Source organism: Cryptomeria japonica, chromosome 3, assembly GCF_030272615.1.
Source record: "Cryptomeria japonica chromosome 3, Sugi_1.0, whole genome shotgun sequence".
Classification (NCBI taxonomy): domain Eukaryota; kingdom Viridiplantae; phylum Streptophyta; class Pinopsida; order Cupressales; family Cupressaceae; genus Cryptomeria; species Cryptomeria japonica.
This window is the reverse complement of record NC_081407.1, coordinates 516,152,123-516,176,926: the sequence shown is the minus strand read 5'-3', so window position 1 is coordinate 516,176,926 and position 24,804 is coordinate 516,152,123. Positions and strand designations below refer to the sequence as shown.

At 36.4% G+C, this 24,804-nt stretch overlaps 1 protein-coding gene across 1 annotated transcript in view; it reads right to left on the bottom strand.

Annotated features, from left to right (window-relative positions):
- Positions 1 to 824: 824 nt before the first annotated feature.
- Positions 825 to 24,804, bottom strand: part of LOC131060201 (uncharacterized protein ycf45) — a 288,117-nt gene continuing 264,137 nt past the window's right edge. The window contains exon 9 of the mRNA XM_057993353.2: positions 825 to 953. Within this exon, the coding sequence (XP_057849336.2) occupies positions 879 to 953 (75 nt within the window). The 3' untranslated portion in view covers positions 825 to 878. The remainder of the gene's footprint in view (positions 954 to 24,804) is intronic.

Here is a 24,804-nt window from a genome sequence, read left to right as displayed (position 1 = left end):
ATAATTTCTCTTAATTTTCTCAAAATTACATACTTCCCATAAGTTAGAAATACACATCAGGCATGGATTTTAAAACAAAACTCGAATTCACTAGAAGAGGGTTTGCATTTAAAAAAAATAACTTTACACACACACATCAATCATAAAAAAATAGAAATATTTACTAAAACCCACAACTAAGAAATTATCCAACCTGGTATAGCTTTTTTAGAAGAAATCTGTAGAAGAGCCCTAATCCCTTCAATAACTTCCAATAAATTTCTTCACCTAAATTCTTGACCTGTTCCCGTGTGTCTAAAACAATGACCTATTCCCCTATTTAAACTAAAATTCTAAGTTCAATAGCTTTTTTTCTCAAAAACCTAAATTTAGAATAAAAGTAATTTTTATTTTATTTTCTAAATTTATCACATGCAATAATTAAAAAAAAAACATTATTATTTCTTTTCTTTTCTCATGCACATTAATTAATTTTCTAAATAAAGAATTAAAACAATATTTTAATTCTAATTAATCATTTTATTCATTTATTTAATTATAACTTTAGAAAATAATAAATACAATTAATCTAATTTATTTTTAAAATAAAAATATATTTCTAATACCATGCAGCTTAATTTAATAATTCTTTTAAATAACTAAATTTATAATCTCAATGCATAAACAATACAATAATAAAATAATTTCATAAACTTAATTAATTAATTAATTAAATCCACTTAAAACAATCAAATTAAACAAATCTCAAGCAATTACCCATAAAAGATAAAATGACAAAATACGAAGGCCGAACAAACTTAACAAGACGACCAACTGACAATACTCGCATGAGTGTAACTAAGTAAAAATAGGGTCAACTACTATCTCCTCCACTTCCATTAGAAAATATAAGGCACGCTCAGACCTGTGAAGCCAGGTGAAGACGATACCCCGTACCTACCCGGTACTTGTACCTGCAATAATATGCATCACTGAACCACACATGCATATATATACAATATAGAAAACACAGCATACACACCGATGAAGGAGAATCGCGACGTTCCCTGTCTCACCAAAATAAGTGAAGGAAAATCGTCCCCTTGCATCCAATACACTCGTAAACACACAACATATAATTACACATTGCATAGATAAAGTAAAATGTCAGTACATAGCAATAATCCATAAAATGCCATAAATCACAAGTACTAAAATACTACAAATAAATTATACATCTCATCTCCAGATAAAGCATAATGTCATAAAAATCTGAATAACATATCATGGTAATGTATCCACTGAAAACAACCAATAATAAAATATGAGTCTAATGAGTTCAAACTAGTAGGGGTACTACATTTGCAGTGTTCTATAACTTTCAAATTTCAGTTTAGATCAGTTTATCAAGTACCCATTTCAAGGGGTGAGCTGAAAGTCCATCATAGGTACAAATTCAAATTTTACCAAGTGGCTTACTTTGAGGCTTTCCATTTCATGACCAGTTGATTGTCATGCTAAAAGGAATCTAACCCTATACTGTATGCATATAGGTGAGTCTACAAGCCAAATTTCAAGTCTTCATCAATTCATTTGGTCAGTTTGGTAAGCTTAATCCATTTGCAGTTTGTATTGTTTGCATAAGTCCCTGTTTCAATAGCTAGTCAGAGCCCTATTTTGCACATGTGTAAAAGATGCCCAGGTGAGTGTCATGTCAGGATGTTTATTCCAGGCTACTGCTAGCTATATTTTCGGTTTGAAGCTCCTGCCAATCCGCTTGATCAGTTTTCCGAGATGGTTTCTTGAGCCATTTTATTCAGTTTTCTGCACTTTCATTGTTGCCTTTATTAAGTTGTCATTTTCATGAGCTCACCATTTGCACCCTATCAGCTTCCCGGTCAAACTGAGCATTCCATGGTTTTCCTTGTACTTCAAAGTATCTATGCCCCAGATTTGGGGATCCATGAAGAACATTTGATATTTTTAATGTGTGCACTTTGTCGTCCCTGCACATTGATTTTATTAGGTTCAAATGCTGACAGAGCCATTTAATCAACTTTGTGCATTAATATTTCTTCACAAAGGATTCATCTTGAGAAATGGTTTTGTAGAGTAAATGCCAGTATATCAGATAGCACGCCTATTAGTTTGTGAAGTCCAGGAAGTTGTTTTGACAGGTTTTTAAAATGCATCTTTGGGTTTAAATGCGATAATATGACACAAGTGCTTGAAAGTTGCAAGTTGCCATTGAGTTGCAAAACTCAATTTAATGATCAGATAATGGTGCAAATCAACTCCGGAGGCATGTTCAAGATGTCTGAAGGCTTTTAATGGGTCAGTGGCATGAAAACAAAAAAAAATTTAGTCGGACCCACTTTGAGGCCCGACCTGACTTGTAGCTTCATGTGTTTTTTCAGACAAAGTTTAAATTGTTATTTTAAATCATGTGTGTTATGATTTAAGAGATATAGAAGAAGCTAGATAATATTATAAGAGAAATATAGACATTAATGGTACATTGAAGCAGATGCCTGGCTATTTGATAGCTGAAAGGGCATAAAACCAAAGTTTTCAAATTTTGGTAGCATTCTCCTTGTTGTGAGTGGTGTTTGAAGAGGCCCATTAAATTTCAACAAATGTAGTTGACATGTGTAAACTATTTTCCTCTTGGGCGCCAATTGGGGTTTTAAAGGGATATGAAGCTTTCACCAATGAAATTGGCAAGTATAAATGTCAAATTCCTCCCTCATGTGGTGTTATGGGTAAAGCAATTTCCATTGAAATCCCCAAGCAAAGCGCCTAGCTCCTCCCTGCACGTGAAACTTCCAAACAAAAGGCAATTGGCAGGTGTAATGCCAAAACCCCCATTTTTGGCGTGGTTTGGAAAAGTTAGAACTGGCAAATGCACTTGGCAAGTGGTGCATGGCTGTTGAAAAAAAACCTCAGAAACTTTCAGCGAATGCAATGTGCAGGTGCGGAGCCTCCCTCCTCCTTCGCGTGGTGTGAACAAGGCAATAAACCTCTAAGAAAATTTCAACTGGCAGGCGTTAAAGCCATCATCTCATGCATTCAGAGGAAAGGCTCGGGAATTTTCAAGCAAATGAAATCACTAGGCATAATGTCTTTATCCCACATTGGTTGTGCATAGGAAATCTTTTGTATTTAAATGTAAAGCTGCACACATTCATGGTGTCGCAATGCGAAAATGCTCAACGATTAACCATCGCAACTCAGCAAACAAGTGGTGGGACCCGACAGGAGAGCAGTTCAGGCAAGTTAAGGATCGAGCAAGTCCGAGAAGATCCAACAGTTGTCGCTATACCGCGATGAGAAATAGCTCGCCGGTTAATCATCGTGACTTGGCGACAAGGTGGGCCCAGGTCCAGTGGTGGTTCCGACTCAAGGTGAGGTGGCAGACAGGTGGAAGGCTAGGTGGTTCTCAGGTGTACCCACGGGCGAATCAGATTGTGACACATGGCACGGATGACACACAACAAAGGAAAAATTAAAATTACAAATATAGTTCCAACTATAGTAAAAATTCAAAAATTTAAATGACTGTTGTGCATCTGAGAGATTAATGGTTGAGGGGTTTTTTTTTGCCCAAATATGAAAGTATTATATACCGTTGGAAAGCTCTCGGAACGGGGAGTTGTTTTTTGCTATTAGTTTCAACAAATATCAGATATTTTGAGAGTAGTTTCCGCGGGGAAGGATGCAAAGAATTTTTTAGTTGGGCAAAGAGGACAGTTGGCAATTTGTGATGCAGATCTGATCTTTTCCCCCTTATTTATATTCTCAATTCTTCTCATTTGTAGGGGTTCCAATTTTTGAGATATTCTCGAAGGGAGATTTCCAAGAGGGGTTCCAGTCTGGTGTATTTAATTTTCTGATTTGTAACTGTTGATGTTCCTATTCTTCTGTCATTGAATAGATGCATTTAGCTGTAAATTCTTAGTTGCATGTTGCATATATGCAGTTCCATTGGATTGACTTCAAGCATTTTTTCAATTTCAATAAATCCAGTCTTCAAGGAAGTTTGGGTTTATCCTCCCACGAGAGAGTGTAATTCTTGTTCTTAGGCATCCTTTACATAAGGGATTTAAATTCTATGAGCAAAAATTGTGAAATAGAATTAATGTTTTGATATGTATGATCCTTTGTTTGAGTTTAGAATGTATTAATGTGAGGCATTAATACAGGGATATCTTTTCAATGAATCTGATGTGCAGCTTGGATTTCATTTGTGGTTATTTGTATTGACTCTATGCCCGGATTGAGGCATTGATCTGTTACAGCTAGAGGTTACTTGCAGCACTTTAAAAATCAAATCAAAATATCTTTCTTTTCTATTTTGTGGAAATGTTTCACTTATCTCAGGTTCAAACCTGTTGAGTTGTCAATATAGATTTAGCCTATCTATAGTACCCTCCTTGTTTTTGAACCTTTAATGAGATCTATCTACTTTTGTTGATGCTTTATGTCTTGTGTGTAGAGGGTCTAATCTTATGCATCAAAGGTACACCCACCTAGGTTTTGCAGAGCCTTAAGAGTAGAAGGATTTTTATCCTCGTTATGTTGTCCCAAGCCCTGAAATGTTTCATAGATTGAAATTGGCTATTTCAAAGATAGATTGTAGGTGAACTTGGGTTACTCATTTTTTAGAACAATAAAAATGGTGACTCTGCTGGGGAAGAATGAATGTAAAATTTTTGTCAAGTCAAATCCATGAGTCTCACCAAAATTCATTTGGGGAAGAGTCTCAAAAGTTTATAAATCTGAAAGTTACTTTCAGATTTGAAAGTGTATATCCTGGAAGGTTTTGTTGCTGTGAAATTTGAAAATATTATGTGACTCTGCTGTGAGGTGTGACCCAGAAATCTAAAAGTGTTTCAGAGTGAAGATTAGTGGTTGAAATTTTATTCCTCCTTAGGGAGGTGGCGACTCTGTAAGAACGAACCTGAGATTTGGAGGTGCTCTTCAAATTCTCAGTCAGAAATGAAGTGAACAACAACAGTAAATTTACTCCTGGTATTCCTCATTGTTGAGATAATTATTTGTTCCTTATTAGGTGAAAAGGTCACCATAGAAAGGAAAATAAATTTGCACTTCACATACTTCCTGTTTTGAAAAGTTTCAGTTAAAGCATGGGTGAAGTATTTTGAATAATAGGGAAGGCAGACTCTAGCTGCAATAATTCTTATTGGTTGAAAATAGTGAATGTATTCAAGCAAGGTTGTAGCTAGCAATGGATTGTTGTAGAAATTTCTCTATTAAAGGTTATGTGTCATTCTGTTTTGATGGCATACCTGGTTACCCAAATCAGATTCCAAGTGACATTAGGAAGCACTTACCATTGTTTAATGGGGACCAATTACAATCAGCAAGAATGCATGTGCAAAACTTTGTTGATTTAATGAATGACTATGATATCTATCATGAGGATATTTGCATGAAGTTGCTTGTGTGGATCTTGAAAAGGGATGCCAGGATTTGGTTCTCGTGTGCAAGAAGTTGTTATTCCCTCATGGGAAGAACTAGTTGCATCTTTTCTTGAGCAATTTGCTAAGAGAATAAACTTTAATGATATGCTGAGGAAGTCGATGGAGATTAGAGTTGAGGAAGGTGAATTAGTGCCAGCCTTCAATGTCAGATTTTCCAAAGCACTGGTTGAGATCCCAAAAGGGTATAGACTAAATGACGAAGTGTCTTTAGTGATTTATTTGGATGCCTTTGGAAGTAAGATAGAGTTACAGGTTGAGGGATAAAGAGCCAAAGACATTACATCAGGCTTTTGTGACAACCATGGACATAGAGAAAAACTTAAAATATGGTATTCCTAAAGGATTTTATTCTATCGGTGTCCACTGTCATAGTGTTTGTAATGCAGCAATTAAGTGTGAAGTGCGAAGTAATATTCAAAGCTTTGGTGTTCATACTTGTGTTGGCAACACTGATAATTAAATTCCAAATGAAAATCAAAGTTGTTTGGTGCAAACAATGGTTGATCCTCATATAGATATTGATAATGCCAATTGTGCTGAAGATGAAATGAGAGTACTTTCATATTTCACTTCTTGTAATCATGTTGATGATCTTTCTAATATGAAAGTTGTGCACCAAATTAATTCAGAAAATTTTAACAGTGCACATGATTGCAATGAAAATACAACCCACATTGATGAACATATTTGTAAAGAATGTTGCATTGAATAGCAAAGTGCAATTCAATTGTAGAGGATTGTGGAACTTAGAAAAGCTCTTGTAATTGCGGACAAGAAAGTTCAAATGTTGGAGAGCCTGAGAGTTATGAATAAAGACCTTTTGCAATGTGAAAATTTAAGTGAACATGCTAGAAATTCATCTGATGAAGTTAATCATGCATCTCATAACGATGATGATGATGAAAACAATGATGGTGATGAGGATTGGTCTTTACATGTCACTAATGTATATCATGGTAAACATGAAAGTGTTGAACGACAGTGTGCAACTCTTCTTGAAAGGATTGAACAATTGAATGCATCAATTAATGATAACATGAAGGAAATTGCAAATACTCACCATGTTTCAGCAGAGGCTGAAGAGAAGTCTTATGACAAGGAATTATCAACAAAAGAATGTGAGAACCACAGTCATGAAGATACAGCTAAAGACAGCAGTAATTCTTTTGTTGACATAAATATTGATGTCCATAATCCTGAAAAATATTTCTGCATATGCTGATGAAGAGCTTATTGCTTGTGAAGATGTGGATAATTACTCATATGCCAGTAACAATGATGAAACCGTTGAAGTTCATTGTTACCTTGATATACATGCTGATATTCCTCGCCAAGATAATTCCAATGAAAATGAGAATAATGATTATAATTCATTTTCAGATTTGGATGAACCTACATTTGAAGGTTTTCAAAGTGAGACATACTATAAAGAGGATGTGAATGTTGATGGCATGTTTGAACTATATATGGAGTTCTTTGCCTTTGATATAAATGTTCATAGGGTTGATGTCATTGATGAAAATGCTGAAGTTTCCCCTTGTGTTGAACAAGTTTTTGATGTTGATGAAGTTCCAAACAACAGTAGCATGTGTTGTAAAAAATTACTTCATGATGAACATAAGAGGCATGGGTTGTGTGATGATTATTTCAGACCACAAATGGAAGTTTTTCAGGTGGATGTAAGTCTGAATGAGAAAGATTTAGCTGAGAATTTTCTTCAGCCAGAAGTATGCATTCTTTTTCGTGATTGGGATGTTGAGAATGCTGATGTATTGAGAATGATGAACAAGGATAATATAAAGTGTGATTAACATAGTGAAGTACCACATTTGGACCAAAATGTTTATGTTCCTTGTTTGTATCAATTGGTTATTAATGTCCCGCATTCTATGAATTTAAATGATAACAAGGCATGTGCTGATGAGAACTACAGTGGTGAAAATGAATGTTTTATTTTTTAAATTCAGCATGATGATGCCCTTGCAAAGGATAGAGTTGATTGGGATAGTGAAATGTATGGCAGCTTGTGGGAAGACCTTTATAGTGATTTGTCTCATGATTTTACTTTTGTTAAAGTAGTGTGTGGCTATAAAGTTCAAAATCAGGCAAAAGGTGTGCACACCAGCTGTTGTAGTAATGAGATGAAAGGGGTTGATTATAAGGATTATGCTTAGTTGTTGTTGAAAGTTTCCTCTGTTTGGATCATTACATCAGGTGATGAGAATTAGATTTTTGACAGAGGTAAATGCTAAGATTGTTCGGGGCAGTGTATAATCAGTTGTAAGTATGTTTGTACATTTGTATAGTCGCTTTGCTTTCAGTTGTGTGGTTTTCAATAAGGAGCCCTGTTGTTTGGGTAGAATAAGGAACCCCTATTTTTGAGAAGAAGAGAAGCAATCTATTTTTAGGTGGTCTTCTCTACCAAAGATTCTAGATTCTTGTGTTGATCTTGATATCAACCATCCCCAGTCAGAGCCACTATTGGGACTCATAAATTTGAATGAATTTGAGAGGCCCATTTCAAAATTTTGCTCTGCAATTTCACATGAATACCTAGTGAATAAACTTGAATGGTCTAGTTTGAGGGCATGTAAAATGGAGCCAGCTGATTGTCAAGGGGTAAGGCTTGGGAAATGTGTCCTACACCTTTCATTTGACCTATGCAGTGTTCTACAAATTTTAGATTTCAATTTGGATCAGTTTATCAAGTACCCATTTCAAGGGGTGAGTTGAAAGTCCATCATAGGTACAAATTCAGATTTTACCAAGTAGCTTACTTTGAGGCTTTGCATTTCATGACCAGTTGATTCTCATGTTAAAAGGAATCTGCCCCTGAACTGTATGCATATAGTTGAGTCTACATGCCAAGTTTCAAGTCTTCATCAATTCATTTGGTCAGTTTGGTAAGCTTAATCCATTTGCAGTTTGTATTGTTTGCATAAGTCCCTGTTTCAACAGCTAGTCAAAGCCCTACTTTGCACGTGTAAAAGATGCCCAGTTGAGTTTCATGTCATGATGTTTATTTCAGGCTACTGCTAGTATGAAAGACAAGCTATGTTCCGGTTTGAAGCTCCTGCCAATCCACTTGATCAGTTTTTCGAGATGGTTTCTTGAGCCATTTTATTCAGTTTTTTGCACTTTCATTGTTGCCTTTGTTAAGTTGCCATTTTCATGAGCTCACCATTTGCACCCTATCAGCTTCCCAGTCAAAGAGAGAATTTCATGGTTTTCCTTGTACTTCAAAGTATCTATGCCCCAGATTTGGGGATCCACGGAGACCATTTGATATTTTTAATGTGTGCACTTTGTGGTCCTTGCACATTGATTTTATCAAGTTCAAATGCTGACAGAGCCATTTAATCAACTTTGTGCATTAATATTTCTTCACCCGGGATTCGTCTTGATTAATGGTTTTGCAGAGTAAATGCCAGTATATCAGACAGTACGCCTATCAGTTTGTGAAGTCCAAAAACTTGTTTTGACTAGTTTTTAAAATGCATCTTTGGGTTTAAATGCGAAAAATATGACACAAGCACCTAAAAGTTGCAAGTTGCCATTCAGTTGCAAAACTCAGTTTAATGATCGGATAATGGTTCAAATCAACTCCGGAGGCATGTTCAAGATGCCTGAAGGCTTTTGAAGGGTCAATGGCATGAAAACAAAAAAAAATTTAGTCAGACTCACTTTTGGGCCCGACCTGACTTGTAGCTTCATGTGTTTTTTCAGGCAAATTTTAAATTGTTATTTTAAATCATGTGTTTTATGATTTAAGAGATATAGAAGAAGCTAGAGAATATTATAAGATAAATATGGGCATTAATGGTACATTGAAGCAGATGCTTGGCTATTTGATAGCTGAAAGGGCGTAAAACCAAAGTTTTCAAATTTTGGTAGCATTCTCCCTGCTGTGCATGGTGTTTGGAGAAGCCCATTAAATTTTAACAATTGCAGTTGACATGTGTAAACTATTTTCCTCTTGGGCACCAATTGGGGTTTTAAAGGGATATGAAGCTTTCACCAATGAAATTGGCAGGTATAAATGTCAAATTCCTCCCTCATGTGGTGGTATGGGTAAAGCGATTTCCATTGAAACCCCCAGGCAAAGCACCTAGCTCCTCCCTGCACATGAAACTTCCAAACAAAAGGCAATTGGCAGGTGTAATGCCAAAATCCCCATTTTGGCATGGTTTGGAAAAGTTAAAACTGGCAAATACACTTGGTAGGTGGTGCGTGGCTGTTGAAAAAAGCCTCAGAAACTTTCAGCGAATGCAATCTGCAGGTGCAGAGCCTCCCTCCTCCTTCGCGTGGTGTGAACAAGGCAATAAACCTCTAAGCAAATTTCAACTGGCAAGCGTTAAAGCCATCATCTCATGTGTTCAGAGGAAAGGCTCAAAAATTTTCAAGCAAATGAAATCACCAGGCATAATGCCATTATCCCACATTGGTTGTGCATAGGAAATCTTTTGTATTTAAATGTAAAGTTGCACACATTCATGGTGTCAAAGCTTAAAGGCTTTTGGCAAGAGGCTGTCTGGCGACCCAATGGACCTCGCACCCCCACACACTTCCCGAGGCATCCAAATTTGCGACAAAAGGGCGAATTAACAAGCGAGCAAGTTGCAGATGATCTGATGGCCGTCGCTATACCGCAATGCGAAAATGCTCGACGGTTAACTATCGCAACTTAGCAACCAAGTGCTGGGACTCGATAGGAGAGCAGCTCAGGCAAGTTAAAGATCGAGCAAGCCCGAGAAGATCCAATGGTTGTCACTATACCGCGATAAGAAATAGCTCACCGGTTAATCATCATGACTTGGCGACAAGACGGGCCCAAGTCCAGTGGCAGGTCCGTCTCAAGGTGAGGTGGCAGATAGGTGACAGGCTAGGTGGTGCCCAAGTGTACCCACGAGTGAATCAGATTGTGACACATGGCACGAATGACGCACAACAAAGGAAAAATTAAAATTACATATATAGTTCCAACTATAGTAAAAATTCAAAAATTTAAATGGTTGTTGTGCATTCGAGAGATTGATGGTTGAGGGGTTATTTTTTTCCCAAATATGCAAGTATTACATACCGTTGGAAAGCTCTCGGAATGGGGAGTTGGTTTTTTCTATCAGTTTCAACAAATATCAGATATTCTAAGAGTAGTTTCCACGGGGAAGGATGCCAATAATTTTCCAGTTGGGGAAAGAGGACAGTTGGCAATTTGTGATGTAGATCTGATCTTTTCCCCCTTCTTTATATTCTCAATTCTTCTCATTTGTAGGGGTTCCAATTTTTGAGAAATTCTCGAAGGGAGGTTTCCAAGAGGGGTTCCAATCTGGTGCATTTAATTTTATGATTTGTAACTGTTGAAGTTCGTATTCTTCTGTCATTGAATAGATGCATTTAGCTATAAATTCTTAGTTGCAGGTCGCATATATGTAAGGCATATATGCGACCCATTGGATTGTCTTCAGGCATTTTTTCAATTTCAATAAATCCAGTCTTCAAGGGAGTTTGGGTTTATCCTCCCACGGGAGAGTGTAATTCCTATTCTTAGGCATCCTTTACAGAAGGGATTTAAATTCTATGAGCAAAAATTGTGAAACGGAATTAATGTTTGGATATGTATGATCCTTTGTTTGAGTTTAGAATGTATTAATGTCAGGCATTAATACAAGGATATTTTTTCAATGAATTTGATGTGTAGCTTGGATTTCATTTGTGGTTATTTGTATTGACTCTATGCCCGGATTGAGGCACTGATCTGTTACAGCTAGAGGTTACTTGCAGCACTTTAAAAATCAAATCAGAATATCTTTCTTTTCTGTTTTGTGGAAATGTTCCACTTATCTCATGTTCAAACCTGTTGAGTTGTCAATGTAGATTTAGCCTATCTACATTACCCTCCTTGTTTTGAACCTTTAATGAGATCTATCTGCTTTTTTTGATGCTTTCTGTCTTGTGTGTAGAGGGTCTAATCTTATGCATCAAAGGTACACCCACCTAGGTTTTGCAGAGCATGAAGAGTAGAAGGATTTTTATCCTTATTATGTTATCCCAAGCCCTGAAATGTTTCATAGATAGAAATTGGCTATTTCATAGATAGATTGCAGGTGAACTTGGGTTACTCATTTTTTAGAACAACAATCTCTATGGGACACCTAATAATATAACTTCTTTAATTGATCCTATGAAAGAATCTAAAGCTCAAATTGTGTTCACACAAGATGAGTTACCCTTTCATGAGATCCACAATCAATATTATTCTCTTATGATTGTTGTTCTTATCAATGGTAATTGTATAAGAAGAACCTTAGTAGATAATGGGTCTAGCCTTAATATTTGTAGCATTGATTCATTGTATAAGCTCAAAGTGGATCCATCTCTTATTCAACCCGATTCTCTTTCTATTCATGGCTTTGACAATGTTGCTAAACCATCTTTAGGTATTATAACCTTTCCTATTAAGGTAGGACCTGTTATTTTACCTACACCTATTCACGTCATGCCTGGTAGACTTACAATCTTCTATTAGGATGACCTTGGCTTCATAGTATGCAAGTTGTCCCTTCTACTCTTCATCATAGTGTTAAATTCATTTATAACAACAAGATGTATACTTTGTTTGCTAATACTAATTTACAAGCCTGTTCGAAAACATCATCTAATTCTAAACCTTCTTCACCTTATTCTAATTCTTCTACTCCTCAAGTTGAAACACCATCTCCTCCTAAAGATACTTCCTCGTCTGAAGAGGTGCTCTTAGAAGGCAATTGAGGGTCCTTAGATTTTACGCCCACCTTTATAGGAGAATATAAAATCCCCCCAAGAGAGCCTAAGACTAAAAAGGAAGATGATATGGTGAAAACTAAAAAGCAACCTACTTTGTCTAAACAGCTTAGTAACCATTTTGTGTCTGCTTCTAATTCAAACAATTCTTCAAAATCTTCTTATGACATTGAGACTTATGAGGCCCCGTCATCTCTTTCCGATCTGGCATCCCTTTATGGTCTAGGTTTTCACATTTTAGCTAAAAGTAGATATAATGACAATGGTTGTGGTGCAAATGAACAAGGGATTAAAGTTCCTTTAGAAAATAACATACGTGAAGCTTTATTTGAACTTGGATATAATCCTTCAAAGCCCACCAAAGCATCTAAAAGACCATCTCTCAATGTGAATGCCATATTTAGTGGTGATGATGATTTCATCTCAATTATATCATCCTCTACATCTCTCAACACTCATCCCACTCATAAGGAAATTATGACGATTGGCAAGTCTCTTTATCAATCTCCCGAAGAGATTGACAATCCAATTCATGAGGATTTATCTTATATTAATTCCAATACCCTCCTTTATAGAAATGAGGCCCTAATGAATAATAATTTTCCCTCTCCTAAAATTTCTTTTATGTACGAGGAAGTTTGTGTGCAAGAGGAACATGACTTAGTGGCCTATTCTTCTCCTAGAGACCACTTTCTTGATCAAGACATTTAAATACTTATCATCTTATACATGTTATTGATCTTATTGATTGTAGAGCCTTTAGCATGTCATATTCAACTTCTTCATCCAATCTATCATATAATTAAAGAACATTGATAGCTATTATGTTGCTCTTCATTATGTGACATTGGTAGCTTATCTATTGGGGGCTCATTGTCATTCATGATAGTACAATTTCACATGGACTTTGGAAGCAACATAATAGCCTATTTTTGTACCACCACTTGTCTCTATGTATGGGCAAGAATGATTTCAAACATCCCTACTTCAAATTAAGCTTTCCCTTTTGTGAAGTAATGTCTTCTATAAGGATATTTTATTGATTGTGGAGGTGCATATCCCTGTTGGGAATCTCCTTCCTCTTATTGGAACAAGTATCCCTAATGAGGATCTTAATTACATTTCGTTAATTGGGACCTCTTAGAGTTGGAAGTCTATAATCATTCATCAAATCCTTTTCTTTATTGAGAGGCATCTTTTATAATGAACCCTTCTATATGGTGGACATGCTTATCCCTAATGAGGATCTATTTCCTTCTCTTAGAAGAGTGTTTCTTTTATAAATGATCTCTCTTTGGTGTCCTTGTCTCTACTTGGGGGAAAAGAATGATATTTCACTCCTTGATATTTTCTTCAATGATTCACCTTTCCTTTGTTGAGTTACATTTTTCATTTGATGTCATTTCTCGCATAGAATATGTGTGTTCCTTTTTTAGGACCTATTCTCTATATGAAATGATACATCTTTCATGGATGATCTCTCCTTAGTGAAAGTGTGCAATATTTCACTAAGAATCCACTTTTTCTTAAATATTGGAGAAGGTGTGTATTCTTATTTTCTTTCTCATCTTTTTTTTTTTTAAGATGTTATCTTTATCAAAGATCCCCTCTATTCTCGAAGGTGTATGTCTTTGAATAATGATCTCTTCCTCCTTTTATTTGTAAAACAAATACCTTTACACTTGTCATTATTTAAAAGGTAATTCTTTTCCAAACCCCAATTTTGCATTTTGCACTTAAATCTTTTGCATCACGAACTAGAGGACTCTGATTTCCGCACCATTGGTTGTGTTGGAATCATGTTTCAATTCTCTTTCTTACCAAATGATCCTCGATTAGTTTTAAACTTTTATCAGAACTTGTTGTGAGCATTTGTCATCAAATTCCTTCACAATTCGATGTGGTAAACATGATATCCTGTTTCAACTCACTAATTAGCAAGCCGAAACAAGGGGGCATATAGCTAACCTCAAATTTCATCACTCATAGTAAGCATTTTAGGTGATTTTGAGATTTCAACTAACAATGTGGTTTTATAGGATCAGGTTCCTAACGTTGTACTCCAGATATCGTTAGGGGCTTCACTTGACATATTATGGACATATCCTTTTTCCCATGAATGTTTACTTTTCTATACTTTAGCTTGCATATGCATAATGTCATATGACCGCTAAAGTGTGGGCTAAATGTAGCGTCGTAAATTGTACACCCCTAATTAGGTTTGTACAATTACATGCTTGTTAGGACAAGCCTTAGTGTGTCCCATTGTATTTTGCATTTTCAAAGTTCCTTTAAGCATTTAATTATTAATTTATAAAATCTAAAGTCCTCTCTCATCAATTCACTTATTATAAAACTAGGCCCTTAACCTGAGTGTGCCCTTGTTTATTGTCATTTTAATTAATCCTAATAAAGTCCTATTACTCATCTTTAAGGCTCATTTTCACACATCTAAACACCTTGGATTGATGCACAAATTTGGATTTGAATTTGTAATCACGATATCTTGCATCCTTAGAAATTTGGGAAAAAGTCGGTCAAATCGAAGCGACCACCACATTGGTCCCAACTTTTTCTCCCCAAATTTCAGGAGCTTAATTTGGCGTTATTATAATGTTCAAATCTCGCTTTGTGCAAAATTTTATCAATTTTAGGTCGGCCTATGATCAAAATTAAAGTGAGGGTTTCATATTATAACCTTATCTTTCCTATTTGAAGGATCCATTCATTAATAATTGAAGGAGACTCTTATGAAGAAAAAGTCCAGGTTTTATGTGAAGTCATCAATCAGAAAATTCATCATTCATCAAGTCTTCATCAACATTTGTTAACATCCATGGAAGCTTAGGAGATATTGAAGAATAATAAGGAGATCACTGACTGTTGATTGGCTTGTACCTCTCCCTTAGGGTTTGGTATGGTTTCATGTTATTTTCATATCTCTATGTAAGTTTTCAGATCTACATATCATTCATTTTCAGATTTTCATTATTGCTTTAGATCTACATTGCATTTGTGATTTGAAGCACTACATTACATTCATTTAAGGTTTTTACTCCAAACATAGGGTAGAACTCCAGTTTGCGTTTTAGCTCATAGGAATCTTACAAACACATGAGATCCCAAGCCACACACACTTTTCAATACATTATTGGCTATTTGTGGAGGTGGAAATCACCAAAACAGGGGGTTTAACTAAGGGAAAGCCCTATATAACCACAAACACACCATTTTCCATCTTACAGGCACAAGTATAGGTTTCCATCGGAGAGGGCAATTTCTGAGAGATCTCAACAATCTATCACAGACCCATTTCAAGAATTTGGCCCTGGATCTCGGGGACCAGAGTGCCCAGTGCCCTAGTCCTCAGGACAAGAGCGCCCAACACCCTTTTCCTCCTCGATCAAGTGCATATTTTCGCAGTTCAGATTCATAGAAGTTCAATTTGCTGATTTGCAAATTCTAGCTTAGTACAGTCACTGTGACTAGATTGCCCAATACCTTGGTCTTTCTCAATCGGGCCCAAATTTCAACATCAGGTGAAAATTAGAATTCCCCTCTCATATATATATTCTATGTCTCAGTTTCAGTTCTATATCTGTCTAATATTTACTATTATTCTAGTTGTTTTCATTACTCCTATTACCATAGCTTTGCATTCTCCTACATTGAGCACATTCCCTTTCATATCAACGAAGGAGTAGAAACCCTAAGAGTATTCCTTGACTCTCTTTCACAAGAAGTAGTCAAAGTGAAACACTTCCTTAGACTCTTTCGTATTTCAATGTATGGATGAAAATGGGATTAGGTACTAGTTTACCCCATTCTATTTTTTACCATAATAATAGGGATTGTTAATTTGTGCGTCATCAAGATCTCCTCGAGAAGTTAAGCTCTTCTCCAAGGAACCAAATCTCTAATACCAATTGTTGAATATTCTAAGACACAAGACAACTGAGAGGGGGGGTTGAATCAGTTGTATAAAAATCTTTAATTTAATTTCTTAAATTAGATGATGTAGGAGCATCCCTGGTACTTGGCAATCTTGCATCATCCAAAAATATTCCTTTTCAGTTTATTTTCTGTTTTGCAGTTTCAACATTTCTTTTTGCATTTTCTTGCATTTTCTCATTGGATCTTGTGAAGCTAGATTTTGCTTATGGACATGATTATATTCCTTTTCCCAAATCTGTGGAATATTTGGATCTTATTTCGATAAGTTATCGATTTCGGATTCCGAGATAGTTTTTTGGCTTAGAACTCTACAACCACCCGGACCTATCCTGCTATTGGAAAATCTTGCGAAGCCTCAATGCGTTGTTCCAATGTTCCTTGGTGTGTGGTCGAACTTCCTTTTGATCCGCACTTCTTCCTATGAATTTTTTGGAGGATTCTCATTGGCGGAGGCCAACTTGGTGGTTTTACACATTTCATCATGTTCATCGTTGTTTGATTCTTCTTAGGCCGACCCGGATCCCTCTAGAACCTATAAATCAATGTAATTTAGCTTGTAGTAATAAGTTTTTAGAACCGGGAAGATCTATCTTGACATTAAGAGGTCCGGAGTAGACTAGGATTGTAATTGAGCATGTCTGTATCATGCTAGTGAGTCGAATCTTCTAGCCCACATGTTGCTGGCAGACTGTAAACAGTTTTCATAATATAATTAATCATATTTGTGTTGCCTCCATCATCCTATCTTGCTTTTGTTGTGTTTTAACTCTTTCTACACGGTCCAGATAGATCTCGTTGAGGTCCCTCCTAGCTGTGACTACACCAAGTGGTATCAGAGCGGGTTTCATTCCAGAGGTTTTGTCTTGAAGATCTTGTTGTGGGGTGGCGGATTGTGGATACAACCTGTAGTGCTAGAGGAATAGTGTAAAGATGGCATGAGGAGGAAATAGGAATGGTGGAGCACGTCGAAATACCGACCCTGCTGTAATGGAAATGTTGAGAGGAATTGCAGTCTAGTTGGAATCTATTGAAACAACCTAGAGAAGAGGTTGACATATTGAAGATGTGAGCGAAGATGAGGAAGAAGAAGCATCGGCAGAACAAGTAGAAAATCCATCGGCGATCGATTCGAATGAGGAGAGGTTCTTGAGGGTTTTGAGTAGGGCAAACACCAAACCATAATTTACCCAATCGGAGTATGATGGAAAGTTGGATTCAAATGAATTAATGGATTGGATCTCGGAGATGGAAAAGTATTTTGATTTTAAGAACACCGCAGAAGAAAGAAAGGTGAAATATGCCTGTACTAGGTTGAAAGGTCATGTGTCTCTTTGGTGGGAACATTTACATGTTGATAGAAAAAGAAGAGGTAAGGAGAAGATCAAATCATGGGAGTGGATGGTTGCTAAGTTATAGTCAAAGTTAATTCCAGTTGATTATCAAGTAAACTTGTTCTAGAAGTTACAGAACTTGAAACAAAAAGAATCAAGCGTGAAGGAGCACACTGAAGCATTTTACAAGTTGAATATCAGATTCAGACATGTTGATGATGAGGTTGAACAAGTTGCAAGATATTTGAATGGGTTGCAGATGTCTATACAAGATGAACTCAGTTTGATCAAATTGCAGAGTGTTGAGGAAGCTTACCAATATGCCTTGAAAGCAGATGAGAAGTTGAACAAAAGACATGAGCAAAGACAGCGAGGTAGAGGTGGAAGGTTTTCCAGAGGAAGATTTCAAGGAGGAAGAGGATATTTTGGAGGAAGAGCAACCTGTACACATCATAACAAGTACAAGGAAGTAAGCAAGGAAGGAAGTTTATATCGGAAGGATGATAGAAATTTCTACCAGAGAAGGGAACCTGTTGGTTACCAGAATGAGGGTTATGGAAAAGATGACAAAAGACAGGAAAAGAGAGTATTTAAAGGAACTTGCTTTAAGTGCGGAGGAGGACATCGTGCATTTGAATGTAGGAAGACAAAGAACACTGGGAGAACAACATTGGTAGAAGAAGAGCCTATTGGATCCACTAACAAACTGGAAGATGGAGAACTGTTGATGATGAGGAGAACTTTGTGTCATACCGGAGAGGATGAAGAACCCTTACAGAGGATAAATTTGTTCAAGACCAGGTGTAAGGTATTCGGTAAGTGTTGTAAAGTAATTATTGATAGTGGTAGTTTGGATAATCTTGTTTCAAAAGAGATGGTGAATAAGTTGAAATTGGAGAGGTTAAAACACCCTAAACCTTACCAGATAGAATGGATTAAATATGATCATAAGCTATTAGTAACTAAGCAAAGTTTGGTGAAATTGAAAATTGGGAATTATCATGATGTAGTTTTGTGTGATATTATGCCTATGGATATTTATCACATTATGTTGGGTAGACATAGGTAGTTTGATAGGCAGGTAATACATGATGGGAGAAAGGAAATATACACTATTGTTGTGAATGGGATGAAGCAAACCTTGTTACCCTTGGAGGAACCCCTGAAGAGTGAAGTCTATATGAATGCTAGAATCTGTTTGGTGGATGGAAGGAAATTCTTGGATGGAATGAGACATGAGAATGTGTGTTTTGCCTTAGTTCCTAGGAAGATTGAGAATCCGAAGCATGAGGAAGAGCAACTGGAGGAGATAAAGGAATTACTGACAGAGTATGTCGATATCATTTCAAATAATTTACCTGATGGATTACCACCTATGAGGAGTATCAGTCACTGCATGGACCTAATTCTTGAAGCTAGTTTTCCTAACAAAGAAGCACATCGGATGACACCGACAAAAAATGAAGAGTTGAATAGACAAGTGCAAGAAATGTTGAAGAAAGGTTTGATCAGAGAAAGTTTGAGTCCTTGTGCAATAGCAACCATGTTAGCACCTAAAATGAATGGAGAATGGAGGATGTGTACCGATTCCAAAGCAATAAACAAGATCACGGTGAAGTACCGGTTTCCTTTGCCTAGGATGGATGACATAATAGATTGTTTGAGTGGAGCCAGATACTACACGAAGATAGACTTGAAGAGTGGATATCACCATATTGGACTCAGAGAAGAGATGAGTGGAAGACAACATTCAAGACAAATGAAGGATTACATGAATGGTTGGTAATGCCTTTTGGGTTGACTAATGCACCCAGTACTTTCATGGGGCTGATGAATGAGGTATTGAAGAAGTTCTTGGGTAAGTTTGTTATTGTATATTTGGATGACATTCTGATTTTTAGTAAGACAAGGGAGGAACATATGTTGCATTTAAGACAAGTTTTCTAGAGATTGAGAGAAGAAAAGTTGTTGATAAATCTTAAGAAATGTAGTTTCATGAAGGAAGAATTAGTCTATTTGGGATTTGTGAAATTTGTGAACGGATTAAAGATTGACCCTAAGAAGGTTAGAGGAATTGTTGAATGGCCTACACCAAAAAGTATTGGAGAAGTAAGATCATTTCATGGATTGGCTAGTTTCTACTGGAAGTTTATTAGAAATTTCAGTTTAGTTTGTATCCCTATGATTGAGACAATGAGAGGAGATAAGAAAGAATTCAAGTGGGCAATCGGAGAAAATAGGAGTTTTGAATTACTAAAGCAAAAGGTGACTAAGTAGCATGCGTTAGATTTTTTGGATTTCAACAAATTATTTCAAAGTGGACTGTGATGCAAGTGGGGATGCAATCGGAGCCATGTTAAGTCAGGAAGGGAGAGCAGTAGCTTATTTTAGTGAAAATTTGAATGATACCAAAAGGAGATATTCAGTGTATCATTAGGAATTTTATGTCATAGTTCAAGCCTTGAAGAAGTGGAGAAATTACTTATTGCCTAAGGAGTTTGTGTTGTATACCGATCATCAAGCCTTGCAGTATTTGAACAATCAGAGTAAGTTGAATCAAAGACACATGAGATGGGTAGAATTCTTGCATAGTTACACCTTTGTGTTAAAGCATAGAAGTGGAAATTCAAACAAAGTTGTTGATGCATTGAGTGGAAGGAGGAATTTGCTAATAGAGATTAGAGTGATAGTATTGGGATTTGAGGAGTTGAAGACCTTGTATGCTGATGACCCGGATTTTGCAGAACCTTGGAAAACATGTAGGGAACCGATTATGGTGGACATAAGTAAGTGGTTGGATTATTTCATTTAGGATGGGATGTTGTTTAGAGGATTTCAGTTGTGTATACATAAGAGTTCTATGAGAGAGAATTTGATAAAGGAGAAGCATAGTGGAGGGTTAGCTGGACACTTTGGTGTTGACAAAACAGTAGCATTGGTGAGGGAACATTAGCTTTGGCCTCAGATTCATAAGGATGTTAGAAAATTGTGCAAAGTTGTAGAGTTTGTCAAGTTGTAAAAGGTAGTAGTCGGAATATGGGATTGTTTAAGCCTTTGACAATACCGGAGAGACCTTGGGAGGACATAAGCATGGATTTCATACTTGGATTTCCTAAGACACAGAGAGGGAATGATTCTATATTTGTGGTGGTGGATAGATTCTTGAAAATGGCTCATTTCATACCTTGTAAGAAGACATTAGATGCAGTACATGTAGCTGACTTATTTTTCAAAGAGGTAGTGAGATTGCATGGATTACGTAAGAGCATAGTTTCAGACAGAGACACTAAGTTTGTTGGTTATTTTTGGAGAACACTTTGGAAGAAGATGAAGACAAATTTGAAATTCATTTCTACTTTTCATCCTCAGACTGATGGACAGACATAAGTAGTAAACCAGAGCTTGGGAAATTTGTTGAGATGCTTGGTTGGAGAGAAGACCGAAAGTTGGGATTTGATTCTTGCACAAGTCGACTTTTCTACAATAATTCAGTAAACAAGGGTACCAGAAGAACACCTTTTGAGATTGTCACCGAAGTACATGCTAGAGGTATATAAAAATTAAGAGATATCAGTAATAAAGATAAGAGGAGTGCAAAGGCAGAAGAATTTGCAGATCATATGAAGGCCTTACATGTTCAGGTTAAGCAACATTTGGAGGAACGAACATCAAGTATAAGGAGAAAGAAGAGGAGAAGAGGAGACATAAGGAATTCAAAGTTGGTGATGAATTAATGGTGTACCTGAGGAAAGAAAGATTTCCAGATGGAACATATAACAAGTTGCAAATGAGAAAGTTTGGATCTTGTAAGGTTTTGAGTAAATTCAGTTCTGGAAATGCATATGAAGTGGAGTTATCGGATGGTTTGGGCATTTCACCTATATTCAACATTGCAGATCTACATCAATATCATGAATCTGAATTCAGTGAAGACAATATTACAGACTTGGAGAAGCGGATGCGCTGAAAGGCCATATTAGATTGAAGACATTTTGGACATTAGGATTGGGCGCAACACCCGAAGCAACCAGTACAGAGAATATCTTGTGAAATGGAAGGATAGACTTGTCAAAGATTCATCTTGGATTTCTCAGGCAAAGATAGACCGCCTGGGTTTTCCTCTAACCCCGGCAAAGTGAGGGACCCACTTTTTTTTAACAACCCCAGATGTCTGATGCAAGAGCATCCCTAGTTCTTGGCAATCTTGCATCATCCAAAAATATTCCTTTTCAGATTGTTTTCTGTTTTGTAGTTTCAACATTTTTTCTGCATTTTCTCACCAGATCTTGCAAAGTTGAATTTTGCTTGTCGACATGATTATCTTCCTTTTCCCAAATACGCGGAACGTTTAGATCTTATTACCACAAGTTATTGACTTTGGATTCCGAGACAATTTTCTGGCTTAGAACTTCGGAACCACCCAGACCTATCCTGCTATTGGCGAATCTTGCAGATTCATTCTGTTGCTTGAGGAGCCTCGTGCGTTGTTCAAATGTTCCTTGGCATGTGATCGACCTTCCTTTTGATCCGTACTTCTTCCTATGGATTTTCCAGAGGATTCTCATTGGCGAAGGCGGATTTGGTGGTTTTACATGTTTCATTATGTTCATCATTGTTTGATTCTTCTTGGGCTAAACCTGGATCTCTCTAGACCATAGAAATCAATGTAATTTATCTTGTAGTAATATTTTTTTAGAACCAGGAAGATCTATCTTGACATTAAGAGGTCCGGAGTAAACCAAGACTGTAATTGAGCATGCTTGTATTAGACCAGTGAGCTGAATCTTCTATTGTGCATTTGCCAAAAGATTGCAAAAAAAATTCATGATATATTTAATCAGATATGTGTTGCCTCCATCATCTTGTCTTGCTTTTGTTGTTTTTTAACTCTTGTTGCACAGTCCAGATAGATCTCATTGAGGCCCCTCCTAGCCATGACTACACCATTAGATCTGCAACAACTTAACTTAAACACATAATCCACAGAAATATATGAGCATGAAAAATAGAGCACACCATACACAATGAAACACCATATTTTATGTGGAAAACCCTAGTAAGGGAAAAACTACAGAGAATGTTGTTAGGGTGACACCGGTTAACATGAGTTTTACAAAGAAAGGCTTATTGCCAAAAGGGCTCACTGCCTCAGAGAAAGAAAAAGAGGCTCACTACCAAAATGAAGAAGAATAAACGAGAAATAATCCACCATTGATGCACTTCTGCAACCGTAAGATCTATAGATACCTTTGGCTCACTGCTTCTGGTAGCTAACACATGAAAGTTCACACTACTCAACACTTTTCACCAGCTAAAAGACTAGTCATTAGATAATCAGGAATGTAGATCCTCTTTCATATACCTTCATCCATACTCACACCTCTATTTATTTCATCCTCACATATGCAAAGTCTCCCAATGTCGGCTAAGCATCTCAACCTAACACAATTCAAATTAGGTTGGCACTAAACATTCCCACGAATGAAAAGAATGTAAAGTGGACCACAACACATCTTAATTAGGATCAAAATAAACATTAAACATGTTATACAATAATCCATAATCATCAGAGCAATAAAATGAAGTGTAAACATCCGAGGTTGGCCAAACCTAGAGTAAACACCACCAAACTTTGAAACCACGCTTCTGAAGCCCAAGAACATGTGCCAACTAAATAGAATGAAGCTGAGGACATTATCAACTTAACTCCAAAACCGCAACGTTAGAAACCATAACGTAGAGAAATGCATAGCATGCATTTCATACGAAAACATTGTCAAACATATTGGTAAATACAAACTCCTTATCACAACAATCTAGAGCACCAAATACATAATATAACATCTCTAAACATTTCTTAGCAACATATCCAAATTGCATGCATACAAGTACAATATAGAAGATATGCGAGGCAAATCTCTCAGCACAACTACACAGAAAACTCAACATCACTTATACCAACTAGTCACTAATGACAAACAAAACATGTTGACATAAATGACAACACAAAAATAGCTCATTATGATCAACCTTGCAACATATGGTGTGGGGTGCCATATTCCACCCAAAAGAGGGCAAACTGAAGGTGGTTTCAAAGTGTACATGCCCATGATATTGGATTAACTCACCTCATGATCATATGACAACATTTAGATGAGATAAGACCAAAATACAATGAAAAAGACCCAAAAGGAGGCACACTAAAGCAAGGACCTAAAAAGTAGTGTAAAAATGTAAGGTGTTACAATTTATGATACTACAATCACATAAACTAATTACATGAACTAGCTCATTAGTTGTATTATTGAGTCTAACCAAATCCAATTTACATCTATTGGATGATATTAGATACGCAAGGCTTCATTATCTCAATCATGCACTTGATAAACCGATTACATTTGATTGGTTCCTTATATGCACAATCAGGAGTTCATGTTGATTAGATGAGATTAGACAATCATGGTTCAACCAACCTAATTGACATGTTTGGTAAATATCAAGTGCACGATAATGGCTAAAGGGCCTCAATTTGCATTTCTTAGATGAGGTTGTGTATGAGGGGATTGATTAACCTCACATTTGTACTTGATTAGAAAATTACATATAATTAGTTTAGCATGTGCATAATTCGAGCTAATCGAATACTCACTAACATTTGACAAATTATAGGGTATGTGGGTCTTAATTAATTACTAAAATAGAATCTGCTAGCATGTTGGTGCAGGAGCACCTAATTTGCCCTCAACCCTCTATGAGGATAAGTATGAAATTTTTGTGTTTTGAAGTGTCAAAGATGTAAATAAGGTCTTTTAGGACTATTTATGATGTAATAAGGTCATTATGACCATTAGATGTTAGATCAAGTCATTATTTGGTCAAATTGTCATTTTGTGGACAATATGTCTCAATGAGTCAAAATTGATGTTTAATGTCATGTAAGGGTATTTCATACATATTTGGACCTATTTTAATGAGTTTTGGAGCATAGGGAAGTCTAGGATCAAAAGTTGTCAATGTTGCAAAATGTTGTCATTAGAAGTTGTCAAAATGTCAATAACACACAAAGAAAGTTGTATTAATGCCTCCAACGGTTATGAGGAGTTTGAAATTAGGTTTTGTGTGGTTATGGTGGTTGTTTGGGTCTATAAATACTTGTACAACCTCGGTGAAAGGGTTGGTATGCCATGTATTAAGGAGAAAATCAATAAAAGTTGAAGTTAACTGTATTTTTTATGTATTCTACCACATAGCAGTCT